At 33.6% G+C, this 15,501-nt stretch overlaps 1 protein-coding gene across 1 annotated transcript in view; it reads left to right on the forward strand.

The window, feature by feature from the left end:
- Nucleotides 1–15,061, forward strand: part of LOC134248925 (uncharacterized) — a gene marked incomplete at its 3' end in the record, with an annotated part of 59,737 nt that extends 44,676 nt beyond the window's left edge. The window contains exons 11-15 of the mRNA XM_062731313.1: nucleotides 9,356–9,574; nucleotides 9,746–9,837; nucleotides 10,450–11,775; nucleotides 11,908–11,985; nucleotides 15,004–15,061. Coding sequence (XP_062587297.1) covers nucleotides 9,356–9,574; nucleotides 9,746–9,837; nucleotides 10,450–11,775; nucleotides 11,908–11,985; nucleotides 15,004–15,061 — 1,773 coding nt within the window. The remainder of the gene's footprint in view (nucleotides 1–9,355; nucleotides 9,575–9,745; nucleotides 9,838–10,449; nucleotides 11,776–11,907; nucleotides 11,986–15,003) is intronic.
- Between the last annotated feature and the right edge of the window lie 440 nt (nucleotides 15,062–15,501).

The raw sequence follows: 15,501 nt of genomic DNA on the forward strand, positions 1-15,501 counted from the left end.
TTCAGTCTTGACTCTTTTAGTTTTTACTTTGGCATGCTTGTTAAGAATATCATTAAACAATTCATAAAATTTATTCATGATCTCGTTTGTGTCTTTTAGCTCAAGAAGTGAGTTAAAATTTGCATTTTCTAAATCTCTTAAAAACTCATTTTCATTGAATTGTTTAAAATCTCGATATTGGATTTCAATATGTTTTCCTCTACGCTGTATACAATTAGTTTTCCGTGTCAAACATACAGGGTAGTGGTCAGATATAGCAATAGGGGGTACATTTGTTTCACATATGTTTTCTGGTTTCGTTGTATAAAAATGATCAATTAAGGTATTTGAAGAACTTGTTATTCTAGTAGGAACAGTAACTATCTGTGAAAGTCCAAACTCCTCTAAAGCAGATGCCCAGTATTGTGGGGGGTCTTTCATTAGATCAATATTGAAATCACCTGATAAAATTATTTCAGTATCGTCACAGCAGGAGGCACAGTTCACCTCCCTTGCTAGGTCCTCCGCCCAGCAGGAGGGGGCAGATGGTGGACGATAAGCAGAGCAATAAAATATAGGTTTTGAATTTTTCAGATTTATCTCTAGCCAGATTGTCTCAATGTTACTGATTTCTAAATCAGCTCTACGTTTATATGAAATTTCATTTGAAATGTATATTAAGATTCCACCACCTGCCCTTAGTAAACGATCTTTTCTTTCAAAGACAAAGCCCTCAGTATTCAATTCAGAGTTGCCTATCTGCTCAGTCAAAAATGTTTCACATAAACCTAAAATATCTAAAGTTTGTCTGTTTTGAAGTAATAGTTTAATTTCATCTTTTTTGGGGATAATATGACGAATATTTAAATTTCCGAATCGTAAACCTTTTTTTACCAATCCAAATCCTTGATTTTTTTGTGTTGTTTGAATATCATTGTTATGGGTCAGAGGAACCGTTTTCTTAACTTGTGAAACAGAATTGAATGAGCCTGGCATAGGAGAAATGACAGTAGTTTGTTTAGCTGAACTAGGGCTACTTTTGGAATTTGTGATCGATTGATTCTTACATTTAACTTGTGGTTCTCTTGTCAATTTAGAATTTGTAGAGATATAACAGTTATCAGTATCGTCACATAAACATTGAAAGTTATTACATTCAATACAAATAATGCTAAGGATAGAAAAAGAACTAGAATTTGATATAGATTTAGTACGGTTGTTTACGGCTACGCATTCTTTGCCTGATACCTAGAACATGTAAGGACAGGATTTCGTCTTGTGTCCTAATTCCCCGCAATTCCAGCAATCAAGCTTTCGTCCGTGTCTACAGTGGCGCGATGTGTGTCCGTGTTCACTGCAGAAGTAGCAAGTCACAGACTGGTAAAAACTTGCATTGGAGTCCGCTATGTTTCGACCGGAATTTCCCCGTAGAATTGAAACTTCCCTATTAATCCGTCTGAGTAGCATCGACGTCCCCTTGTCTGAGAGATGAATCCCATCTTTCCAATACTGAATGCCCTTTGCCTCCTTGAATTCACCTTTGTCGGAAATAAAGAGAGCTCCATACTCATAACAAACATATTTAAGTGTGGTATTCACATGGGATACATCCACATCCCGTCTTGGTAACACTTCGGAGAAATACACTTTGGTACCCGGAGAACGGTGTTTGATGCTGGAGATGATTTCGGCAGCGTCATGTTCAATGGCGTCCATGTCCCGATGAGATGAGGCATCATTTCCCCCGGCTTGGATAATAATGTGCGAGTACTCTGCTACATTTATTTTGAGAAGCTTAGCTTTGATGTTGGAAAGCTTAGCCCCTCTGTTTGTCCATACATGAACACCCTTTTGTAGTCCTCTGGTTCTTATCCGTTGTAGAATTGAACTGCCAATTATAAGTTTGGCAATCCCAGAGTTTTCCTGTTGTTCATTCGTACCCGTAGATCTTGGAGGTGTTTGTATCGGATGGTTCCGTGGTTCCGTGTTCGTGCCAGAATCAGCTGTAGACTTTGCGTTCTTTTCCGGTAAAGGATGTTCGCATTGAGTATGTCTAGAAACAGAATTATTTGGCACCAAATTCAAACCGTGTACGTCTGTTTCCTTGTTTTTCACAACCTTGATTGACGTCTGGGTATTTTTGTCAAGCATTATTTGTTTGTCATGATCCGTTTCTTTTCGACACTTTAGTTTTTCTTTCAGGTCTTGTAATTCTTTTGCTAAATTACTAATTGCCAGTTGTAAAGATTGAATTGTACTTGCGCACTGTGTACAATTTTGTACATCACTAGAGAGACTGGTCGACATAAGAGAAGCACTTTTGACTGGTGTTGATGCCATTTGTGGTGTTGATTGTTCAAGAACATTACTAGTATCGTTGGTGTCCTTACTCTTGATGTCTTGAATGAATTTGTCAAGCCAGGTATTTGCTGACGAACCTTGAATATGTAAGACGCTTGTCCCAGCATAGAGAGTGGCCGTCACAGAATCACAATCAGACTTGAAAATCTGTCCATTTTTTCCTACTTCTTTAATTGTTTTTAATTCTTCTTTCAAATAGTTCAAAATTGTTTCATATTTCTCCTGTTGGAATGACACAGTTATACTGTACTTGTTAAAAGTCACGTTTAGATAGTGTGGTATACTCACATCAGTAGTGGTGATATTTTCATCTCCATCAAATGATTGTGTAAGTCCAGAAAATGATTTAAATAAGCTTGAATTAATACTTTGATCCATATATTCATTAGACACAGCCATATATTTTGGCTAGGGAAACATAACACAATCACACATGGTAATTTAACAAAGACAACAGGTGAGATCAGAGCTACCCAAAAACACGTCTTATCAGTTCGGCTGCTTATAGAATGAAATCAAACTTGAACGAACAGTACTCGAGAAAAAATAACATTAAAATATATGGAGTGAAAGAAATTAAAGGAGAAAATGTCTTGGGGGTCGCACAAGAAATTATTCAGGGAGACACAGGAGTGAAAGTTCCGGAGAGTGATATCATCGCTATTACATCGTATTCCAGGAAGACCGGGTTATCAATGGCCGATTCTGATGAAAATGAGAAACAATACAGCAAAAACCCGGATTATGATCCATAGGTCAACCATGAAGAAAAACACGGATTCTTCCATTCGCCTCAGTGATGATGTGACCTACTTGAACAGCAAACTGATAAACAATCTACTCGAAAACCCCAAGATCAAGACTGCATGGTATTACAACGGGCACATCTATGGCCAAAAAGGGAACGAAAGGGTGGTGTTTGACATCTTTGACGACATAGAAAAAATATTAAATCCTAAAGACGACCAGGAGTGAAAGCTGTAATCCGGAAATTACTATACTTACGCACGGGTTCTGAGATTACACAGCATAGACAAACAACCGGTATTGAGCTACTTCTGGGAAAATTGAGATACTACTGGGAAAATTTACTATGACAATTTCAGAAAAATCCTTAGCATCATTTCAAACTTTGTTCTAAGCTCTAACAAAAAATACTGAAAAATATGTATGGTCCCATGGCGTTTATAGGTCAAAGTTGCAGTTGTTTTCAACTTATAGAGATCCGCAGTAAATAACACGCTACATCAAAAATCAATCCCCACTCCTAAAATTTTCCCTGGTAATTCTGTAGTTTCTGTAATATTTCCTCATCCCATCATTTATTTTAAAGGTCATTAATTTTACTTTAAAATGAAAACAATTAAATACCTGATTTAAGCAAATGGCGTATCGCCTACCCATTCAGTATTCTGTTCCATGTTCCATCACAAACAAAGCCATGTTTCATCCGGGGATTCGGTGCTCTCATTCCTATACTCATGTACCTTACACAGGCGCCTGAACACTGTTATTACCTTGGAAATCTGTCTCGAAGCGGGGAACCCCCGTTTGTTTACAACTTTTGTTACTTACCTTGTGTATTTTTATTATACCGAGTAGGACCATTCTTTAAACCCGCTTAATCCGAAACAGGCACATATTATCTTACACAATAAAAGTACGTCATTACATAGATAATATATAAAAATAAATTATAAGATTGATTTAATAGTTTATTACAACAATCTTTACATGGAACCTTAAACCAAAAACCTTATTGACGAACAGTAGTTCCTGACGGAAGTTAAGATCTGTTGTGAAGTCAATTTTGAAAAAAAATCAATTTATTGGTTATATCTAATAATGAAGATAATTCAAACTCAAGCACTTTTTTGCATTAGTAAAAGTCTTAGTCATAATATATCTTTTAGTAGAAATTAAGAAATAATTAATTGAATTTAATCCATAACAATTTTTATATTAATATGCATATTTTAGGGGATGAAGGACCTTAAGCTGAAAAAATACCTGTCATTCAATTTTTTTCATATTTTGTATATCTCTTACTTAGTATGTCCTACATACCCTAAAGCAGATATATCTATATGTTTCTAGATTTATTTCTGAGATATTGGGTGACAAATACTATGCCCCACAGTGTCTGAGTGAAGTTTTGATTCTCCGTATTTCTGGGCCTATTGCGCGGTCCATAATGGAATTTTTTCAACCTAGATAAAAAATATGTCAGCGAACATGTGTCTTTTAAAATATTTCAGAGGATTAATAGAGTTAATAATTCGAAAAAGCAAGATTCTTTTGTCACACCGCATCTGAAGACGGAAAATTACGTTCTTTTTAAGACAGCTTAAACGACAAAAAAATCAATTAACAAAAAAACCTATCATTCAATATTTGAAAAATTACGTCGAAATGCAAGTTTGTCATGTTGTTGATTAACTGCAAAAATATGGATTGGTGAAGCTGAGCTCAATATTGCTCAGGGCAAAGTTAAACAAGACATAAGCATGAGAAAAACATGTCATGTTTACATTTCTCGAGTACGGGAAAACCCTATTATGACGTCCCACATTTGCGAATTAAGCTAAGTAAGACATAACTACAATATATTTCCGTCAACAACCATGCAAAAATATCTTTTGTGTTCTGTAATTCATAAAATATCCCACCATGTACTGATCATTACCCGTTTTTATGATATTATACAACCCGTGTTCTACCTTGTTTATAATTTTACTGTACTAAGATCCACTATGACGTCAGCGACTCGTTGGACGCGCAGTGTAGGGAAACAGAAGAGTGGATCAATCTATTCCGTAATTTGAAAATATTTGCGAGAAAGTTGGAATGTTTTTAGGTACTTTTCTATACAAGATGGTGAACTCAAACAAACAGCCATTTTTTTTCCAAATACTGTGGTTGCAATCTGGTATTGTGCATATTTTATAAGAGATTATGACGTAATTAAACTGAGTCACGTGACCATACATCCTTCGTCCCCTTAAAGAATAAAGGGAAATAAGATATTTAAGGAATTTTCTCCTCAATTAAATTATCTTAGACTTATTGCTCTGAATTCAAATAAACAAATTGCAGACGTTGTCCGGACTTTTTAATTTTCGCGGAACTGTTTACGTTTGCCTAGCAACTGCCCTGTGAATTGTCAACCCGACGTATTTAATATGCCGAATGATGGCACGTGAGGGAACACAACTGTGTTTGGGAGGGCAATATAACTGTTTCCCGTGAAATATAATTATATCCGGTGTGATTCAGCAGTTTTTCAGGGCATATGGATAAAAATATTTTATTTGTGATATAATGAGAAAACTTCTACAAAAATGTTATAAAATTATATTTTAAATGGATCCATTATACGTTTGCACATCTCTTATCTTCCTCAAAGAAGTTTCTCTTCACAGTCACAACATACTCTGCCATCTTGTGCGTATATTCTGGAAAGCACCAACTAGTCTTATGACACTGTTCTTATTCCGAAAACTTCTGAATTCACATGAAAAAGATCTTCAACAAATATAAAGAGTCATGATAAATTCTTGAACACATATAAAGTAAATAATTATACCTTCACTGATTCCACATAAATGTGACTCTCAGTTGCCAAATTATTTTTCTTCAAGGTTGATGGTTTCTTAAAGATTTCTTTCATTGCATGCAGTTTACTGCAGAACGGTTGGGATGGGGGAGAGGTCTAAGTGCTTTGTTTCATAAAAAATATTAAAATCATACCTAATTCAACAACATTTCATATTACTTATCATTATTAATAACCATCCAAGTAACATCCAAGCAGACACACAACATTGAATAAACTTTGAATCTACGTTGTTTATCTATGTTGATTCAACATTGATTTTATGTTAGATTTTGATAATTTGTATCATTGTTGAGGTGTTAACATTGAATAAACATTGATAATCAACGTTGTTTATGTGTTGAAAAACAGTTGATTCAACATTTATTCAATTATTTATTTTGGAAAGGGGGTGTCATATAGTAATAATACACTTACTTGATATTTCAACCGTTTTATTGCACGCTTGCTAAGATGCTTTCATAGCTGTTGAAGGGATAGCGACCCTCTGATAAAACAGATAACTTTCAAAGTACAAAATAGTAATACTACTCACAGTTTCCTGAGACCTCTGAGTAGTCAATTTGATGAGAATATACATATGATGGAAACATTACTTTCTATTTTTTTTTGCAAATTTCTTTGTAATTGTTTTATTAAATTTAACAATAAAACATTTAAACCCAACATCAAATGCCTTATAAATTGAAGAAGTTGTATTTCTTAAATACCATTTTAAAAAGGTTTAATATTTCAAGTACTTAATACAGTATTTTAATTAGAATTACTTTTTTTCACATGAAGAAATTTTTAGAAGAAAGATAACTCCTCATCACAGATATATTTTTTTTTCTTACAACCCCATCAAACATTGTGATTTTCTGACTTAAGAAACATCGCTCCATGATGTTTTCTAACATGATTTAAATAGATATAATAGTAAGTATTATTTTCAGATGCACCTCATATATCATATTTAATGTTGTGGTACATGTACACGTACATTAAATTTTTTCATGCCAAATTAAGAAAATCAATAATTTTGGTGTGAATTTTGAATAATGTTAAGGAACATATAAATTGAAACAAGCAAATTCAAAGAATTGTGGTCCTCTGCTTTCGTGTCTTTGTGGGTGAGATGACATTTTTTATGACATATTGTCTCAAATACGAACGCTTTATCATATGTTAAAAGGCAAGGTCAAAGTTCTTTGTATACCATGAAAGGTCTTCTTACAAGGATTACCTATGTGAAGTATGAAAACCCTATCCATTAGCATTGCATTCAAACGTCATGACCGAGGTTAAAGATTTTTCACAAGTACAGAAATCTTCAAGGTGAATGTCAGTAGGTCAAGGTTGTTGATATCCAATGAAAAGCCTTGTCATAAAGAATACATTTGTGAAATATGAAAGTCCTAGTATGTACATGTCGAAAGTTATGATAAAAAAAGTTCGAATTTTTTGTGTAAAAGTGGGTTAAAGTCAAGACGCCAAAGTTGGTAGTTATCAAAGAAAGGTATTGTCATAAGAAACACACATGAAGAATGAAAGTCATAGCTCCACTTAATCAAAAATTATGGGCAAAGTTTTTGTGAGGACGGACAGCTAGACAGACTGACGGACAGACAGACAGACAGACGAATGAGATTAATGTCCCTTCTCTTTTGCAAAAGCGGGGGACAATAACAGAAATAAGATAACTGAATAATGGGGGCGTATATATTCTTGTACTTCAGATAATAAAATTATACAATTTGTCATAAAGCAGCTATCTTTCTTTTCACCTCTTTTTTTCACTAAAAATTGTAATACCAATTATTATCTTATTTTCTTTAGACTGATATACTTACCAAATTTGTATTAATCGATGGACATTAAATACTGGTATAACAAAAATAAAGAAAATACAAAGGTTAATATTCGTGTCACATTCTACCTGGAAAATTAAAAAAATATATATAATTTATTTATTGCTTTAGTAAAAAGAAATAAAGAAAAAAAGTATGATATAATATAGCATACAGACCGGATAATTAAAATAATTAAATATAACATAACTAATTATCATATTAAATATACAGTGTACATTCACATGCTCTGCTTGTGTGCAAAATGTTTGGTTTTTAAACACATTTGTTCTTTGATCCCAATCGACAGATCAATATGCCATTTTGATTAATATTAGTCGACGCGATGATTGGTAAATCGTTAATTCTGATTGACAGCTATGTAAAGAAATAACAAACGCGAGTTAGCTTTCTGGAAGCCCTACTGAATTTGAGGTTCGCTCTCTGGGTCCGCTTTGGGTTCTCTCGGGGTTCGCTATGGGTGCGCTTTGGGTGCGCTCCGAGTTCGCTCGGGGTCAGCCCTAGCGGACCCAGAGCGATTCCGAAGCGGACCGAGTGCGCTCCGGGTTCGCTTTCTGTCAGGCTGTGTCCATTCAGTACTGTAAGAAGCTTGAGTGTACCAATAGTATAATTGATTTTTTGTATTTTTCGATTGGTATGTTTAATACATTGACAAGTGTTTTGAAGCACCCATTTGGAGTGTTGCCCTTTGTAACTATTTCCAAAGACATTCACAAATCGCTAGCAAACCAATAGAAACTTATATCGTATCTATAATTTTATTGATATGTAATATTGGTGTCTAACAATCTTGGTACTATCTATTACTACATGAATTATGTGGAGATAACGAACAGAATTAAATCTCAAAGTCCATAAAACAATACAAAACAAGAGCAGAGCAAACACGGACCTCCAAAACATCAGAGGTGGGATCAGGTGCCATGAAGGAGTGAGCATCCCATCCAGACCAGTCACACCCGCCGTGTGCTAATTGTCATGATCATGAAATAAAAATAAAAAATCCGTCGTCAATTCTGTGTTTAAATAATGGATTAACAATTCGTATAAAAAACGTCAGTCAGCATTTGACTCAGTGATAAATTGTATTTGCCGACAAGGTCATTGTATCGACCATAGAACTTACGAAATCATGTCTTCAAACGAGACTGCTGATATTCTTGTTTCCTTCAACTTGCTTGTCAATAATTTATCTCGTTTTAGAAATTGTTCATACGCAGAGCATGCTCTGAAGTATCGAATCAACTGAGATATATATACTACGTATGCAGGTGATGAAAGTATATAGCTGCATAAGTAAGGGAAGTTGACGATAGAAAAGTTAAAGTCATCACCTTTTCTCATATAGCTTGGTTGTTTGATTACCATTAGTGCCTTTTTTAAGTAGAATATCCAAGAATGAAGCAGAAATGTCAGATTTTGTGGCATCTTTTATACATAAAATTGATAGAAGGTATAACAATATAAAAAAACATAATACCAAATAAGTGGGGGTTTCTTTTTAACAAATTTACCTGTATATTGTACCTGTTTGTATCATTTTTCACAGCAGATGCAGCTTCTTTGTCATCTTCAAGCAGCAGAGACAAAATGATAACTGTGATGGACTTTGCCGGACAAAGTGCATATTACGCATGTCATCAAGTTTATTTGACAAAGAGGGCAATTTATTTATTAGTCACAGACATGTCAAAATCTATGGAAGAAAAAGTTGGCCAACATGTCTGCGACGCTGATGGAACAATCTTTGCAGACTGGAAATACGGAGGTACGAAATATGTCATTGAATACCAAATTATTTACAGTTTAGTCTGAAAGTTAATGAATTTATGTAAAGGAATTATTCATTTGAAATGAACATGGAATCTCTTTTTTGTAAACTATATAATGTATCTGACAAAACTCTTGATCAGAAATTGATTGATTATAATTTTTACAGATTACATTAGTTTTTGGCTTCAGAGCATTCGGACATACTGCGGAGAGGAGATGTCAGTAGTTCTGGTGGCAACACACAAAGACAAACTTCAGGTAAATCTAAGTCATCGCCTGTCGAGCATTTTATATTGTAAACCTGTTTTTTTATTTAACGAACTGTCAGAATTCAGACCTCGTATATAAACATTGTCGGTTTCCAAAGGCAAAATATTTTGCGTTAATTGGAATGAATTGATGTAAGTGTTGTGGTTTTGCTATTTCACTTTGAAATGATCGGCTTCAAACAAAACAAAATTGAAGAATAAGGCTTCCAAGAGGGTTAAAATTAACACCAAGATATATTGATTACATATTAACAAGCTTATATTCAAGACTTATCAAGGTTAAGAGTGAGATTTTATCAAATCGAATAACGTCAAAGGGCAGAGTATTTTAAAGGGTTGATAATTGTGTACAATGTAATATATAGAGAGAATTGGTGCTAAGAATTATGACGAAGTTAATTTTACAGCAAAAAACATTTTTAGTCTACTTAATTTAAAAGTGAAAAATAATTGAAATTATATATCGGTATCTACTTGTATTTTAAAAGATTTTTTCTTTCCATTTAATTAATTTCAAGAAAAAAAAAAACTTAAAAATTATTCAGTCATTTAGATGTGTGTACTTATTAGATTCTCAACTGCGCTTTGTATTTTGATCAAGAAATCGGAAAAGAGCTTTTACGACGAAATTCTACATTCGTTTCCCAGAAATCAAACTCTGAAGAAACATTTGTCTACAAAGAGCTACTTTGAAGTTGAAGCGGCTCCTAAGGACAACGAAAAGATATTAGAAATTCAGAATCGTCTAATTGACCTCTTAACGTCAAATAATGAAGAGAAGTCCTACTCACACTGGGGGGAATTTATCCCATCGTTTTGGTTAACTGTTGAAAGAGAATTAGAACAAAACAGAGAAAAAGTCATGCGTGTGTCACAAATAAAAGACAGATTCAATTTAGAGCTTTCTGAAGCTTTTGATGGATACCTTGATCTATTTCGTCATTGTTGGTTTCAGTTAAAGGTTAAACTTCGAGTAGAAGTATCAAATGATATAATTAAAATTCGTGACATGCTACAGTTCTTTCATGAAATTGGATATATTCTCTTTTTCAATGAAACGAACTTAAATGAGGTAGTCATTCTAGATGTCCAGTGGTTTATTGATGCATTCAAATCATTAACCATGGATAAAAACCAAGTAGACGTAACAAAAGCTTCAAATAATTCAAACACAAAAACTCTAACTCTCAAGGACTGTTTCGAAACTACAAAAGATATGGATGAGTTCTACCAATCAGGAAAGCTGCCTTGTGAAATTCTGCAACAATTCTGGGAATCTCATGACGATAAAGATCTGCAAGAAAATAGTGGCTCTTTATTAAAATACATGGAACGTCTGGGCCTTCTAGCCACCGGAGAAATCTTTCATTACATTCCGTGTGTCAACAAAACGGATATAGATATTTCACAACTTGAGAGAATATCTTCAAAACAGCACAAGACATCAGTCATGCATTTCATATTCAAGCATTGCCTGCATCATTTCTTTTTCCAAAGAGTTGTTGTTGCTTGTATGCACAAATGGAAATACCTAGAAATAGATGGCAAAATTCAATTATTCAAAAACATTGTTTTGCTACAACACAAACAAAGGGGGAATGTCATTGTAATCGGCGTAAATAAAACAGCAATTCAGTTATTGGTATACAGCAATAGTACTTCGAGATCTCTGCGGCCCGCTGATACGTACAAAGTTCGAAATATTGTCGAACAAATCATATGTTCCGTTGTAAGTACATTTCACAGAGCCGTGAATTATGAAGTAGGATTCAGTTGTTTGGAGAATGAAAAAATAACGCAGGAATGTGAAGGGCAATTAATTTTAGAGAAGAATGCTGTCGCCTTTTCAAAGCTTGAGGAAGGACGCGAATGTGATTACCACACTGAAACACACTATATACATTGGAGTAAAATGGTCAAACATTGGGTAAGTTAAAATACTTTGCGTTTACTCTTAAGAGAGAGATTTATATAGGAGCTCCTAAGAATGTTTTTTTGTTAAGTTTTTATTTCAAATAACAAAAATTATACATTAAAAATATTTATCACATCATTTTAGAATAAAGATCAAGGTCTGAGATTAGGGTGCTTTTCAAGAGAGAGGAGAAATTCGACGGTAGAAGGTATCACCAGGGAGGTAAATTAAGAAAACTGCAAAAATAAATGATAGACAATATCCAAAGAAAATACATATACCCATCAAACCTTACTTTGTTTTATGAAATCCCCAAAACTTGCATGTTTATTTTCAAGATTTCTCATCAAACTTTCAAAAAATTATTTTCTTTTTTCTTTCAAGCTTAGGGTCATTATGAGCATGCTTTCCATACGAAGACACAAGTCCGCTAATGCAGATTATCACCAAAAATTTATTATACTTTGTTTTCGCAAGAGGGGAATTTGGTATTCATAAGCAAGACATAATTTTTGAGAACTTTGGTTATTGTTTTAAATCATATTTAGTGAAGGAAATATACATTTGAACAAGAGAATAACATTTTCCCCAGCAGGAAGTCTCATGTTATAACACAAAAATGAAGTACTAGCGAATGAAAATGATTTTTCAAAGGTGAAGAAGTAAGTTATTATGTAAAATTTGTAAAAATTCAGGGAATTTTAGTGTCATTTCATGAGTAGCAACACTCTCAATTTTTAACTGTAGAAACGACATATTTTAAGGCAGACGGACAGACGTCCTAATATCACCAATTCAGTCAGAGAAACTATAAGTCTTGAATCGCCTTTTTACTGAAATGTAAAAGAAATGCAACAAGCAGTTATCTACAAATGTTTGAATTTTTATCTGATGATTTTTCAAAAAAGAGTACAGAAAAGTTAAACTCACTTTTCAGAACATAAGAGAATTGTAAAAAGATGTAAAATGTTTATATTGTAACTTTACTACATGTATGTAACATATGACTGTTAAAACACCCTGCCCTCCCAGCCATTCAATTACAACGTGCAAGACTGCCCTAAACAACAATTGAAGGAATTATTCTTTGCAATTTTCAAATGCTTGTTTTTCAGATGATTAGGTCGAATTTTTGTCTAACTTAGAGCATTGTAGTAACTCTTGGAATTCCGGTCCAAGGACTATTATTTATGCATGTGATACGTAAGACCCCGTTGAGGCGTAATGTAGTGTATTTTTTTCATGAACAACTCTCCATCACCTGTACTTTGAGATTTTCCAGCTAGAGCAAGGGGAATGCGTACTTAAGCCGTTTTCAAGAAGCTTTAGCATCGTTCCGGGAAACGAAAAGAGACTTAATTTTTTGAAATATTGCAGCACTATTTAAGATGAGTAGTTCGAACCCTTTAAACTCCATAATATTGCCAAATGTTTTTTTATAAACATGCAGCTTTTAATGTCTGTAAAGCAGACTTAAAATTGGCTTCCGCTTATGGTATGAAAATCGTTCAACCGTTAAATTATCGATATTTACCAAATAGAAGGTATCGATAATTTTAAGAGACAAAATTATTTACTTTTTATAATTATTAATATTTCTCTCTGAAGTAGGGTGTTGCGTTTCTTTTGCTTTTCAGTATATTTCACTCTTTTAACAATGAAAACCGAAAGGCTAAGAATTTCAATTCGTGTCTTCAAATTTTTTATACAGTGTACTGGATTTGTTTATCGAATTAACCTTTTGAGAGATTCGTTGTTAATTTGAAAGTAAAAGCACTGTATGTTGATCGGGCAAAATTAAAAAAAGTGCTAATTTTTATTACGTCTCTGGTTTTTTATACATAACTCCTGATTGTAGAAGACTTGCACATGTATAATTTTGTTGTGCTGTCAAAACTTCCAAGAGCGCTAGTTGGGGCAGGAATGCACTGTATGTCAAAGTGACAATTGGCTTTTTTAATGTTATAGCAAATACTAACAGTTCAACACAAACAGAAGAAAAATGTAATAGAAAATTCAACGTGAAATTAGAAAGAACTTTGATGAAAAAAGTTTGATCATTACAGAACTTCCCTTTGCAAAACCTATTGTTAAGAAGTCATCAACACTAAAGCAATCCCATGGTGAAGGTTTGGAAATGAACAGATAGGATAAGTTTGTTTAGCGTTAAGAGATAATTTGATAAATTAAAAAAGTTTCCCTTTGAATGTTGAATATTTTGCTACATGTAACATTTGAATGATAAAGTTTCCATGAAAATGACCACTTAAAAGCCATAAAAACACAACATGTGATTATTTAATCAATTAGTAATTAGAATGACAATGAACATTAACAATGATTTAAAATTTTCAGTAAGATCTATTTTAAAATTGTGTCTAATCAACGGTGATAAAGATTCATAATGATTTTTTACAATGCTGAAATATACTGAAATACTGAAATTGACTTTGACGCATTTCATAAATATTGGCAATAAAACATGTCCTTTACATCGTTTCATATTTTTAATTAACTGTATTTATTACATTTTTTTTGGCTTTGAAAATGGCACTCTAGAAGAAAAAAAAATCTTATATTATTAACTTTACTTCAAGATTGTCGTTGTAGGAGTTGCCCGATAAAAATTATACGGCTTTTTAAAGGTAAATCCATCTAATTTTATTCTAAAGTATTTTGTATTAATAACAAATGTAGCCGACAATAAAAAAATAGAATGTTGCAGTGTTCCTCTGCATTTTTAAGGTGCCTAACAATATTAATCATTCAAAGTGCAGTTTTTGTTTTAGAATAAGACACAAAGTAACTATTCTTCGCAGTCATGTTTTCAACAATCCGCACGGTGAAAATGACCCCAGGCCATAATTTCTACAAAAAGTAGTAATTTTTCTACGTAGAATATCTTAACCTGGGGTCAAAGTTCAAGGTAAAAAATGACCTCAAATGACCTCAGGTCAATTTTTACGGGGAAATTTCTCCCCATTACACTGGCGGCGAATTCTTACTTTTTATAATGGCGCCGTTTCTGGCGTCAAATGTCAAAATCCTTTTAAAAAAGCCTGAAAAATATAAAATAATTTATATTAGTGTCAAGGGACTCTCAGCCTATCTTTTAATTTTAACAGTGAAACTGGTCAAAAAACTCGGATTTGAGATAAATCGGTTCATGATACAATACTTTATATATATTGCAGAAATCTTTTTATGAAACATCTTACACATAATTGTGTTTAATTGCAGGCGCAAACAGAGAATACAAAACCACTTTTGGAAAATGAAGAAAGACACGTTTATATCAGTGAGTCTTAGTTTTAGTTCACCTGAGCCGAAGTGAGCTTTTCTGATCTAGATTTGTCCGTTGTTTGTCGTCGTTGTTGTTGTCGTTATTTTTCCACATTTTCGACTTCTTCTGAAGAACCACTGGGTCGATTTCAACCAAATTTGGCACAAAGTATTCTTATGTGAAAGGAATTTGAGTCAAATGAAGGACCATGCCTTGATTCAATGGGGAGATAATTATGAAATAATGAAAATTTAATTTCATTTTTTTTAAATCTTCTCAAGAACAACGCGCAATGGGCCAGGAAATATGAAACAGGGAAGCATCCTCGGGTAGTGTAGATTCAGGTTTGTTCAAATCATGATCCCGGGGGTAGGGCGGGGTCACAATGACCAATCAAAGTTTTACATAGAGGTTTTCTTCTCAAGAATAGCACAGGCATGAATAATCATATCTTT

This window comes from Saccostrea cucullata, unplaced genomic scaffold (assembly GCF_032062105.1).
Source record: "Saccostrea cucullata isolate Sc308-1 unplaced genomic scaffold, CSIRO_AGI_Scuc_v1 ctg3450, whole genome shotgun sequence".
Classification (NCBI taxonomy): Eukaryota; Metazoa; Mollusca; class Bivalvia; order Ostreida; family Ostreidae; genus Saccostrea; species Saccostrea cuccullata.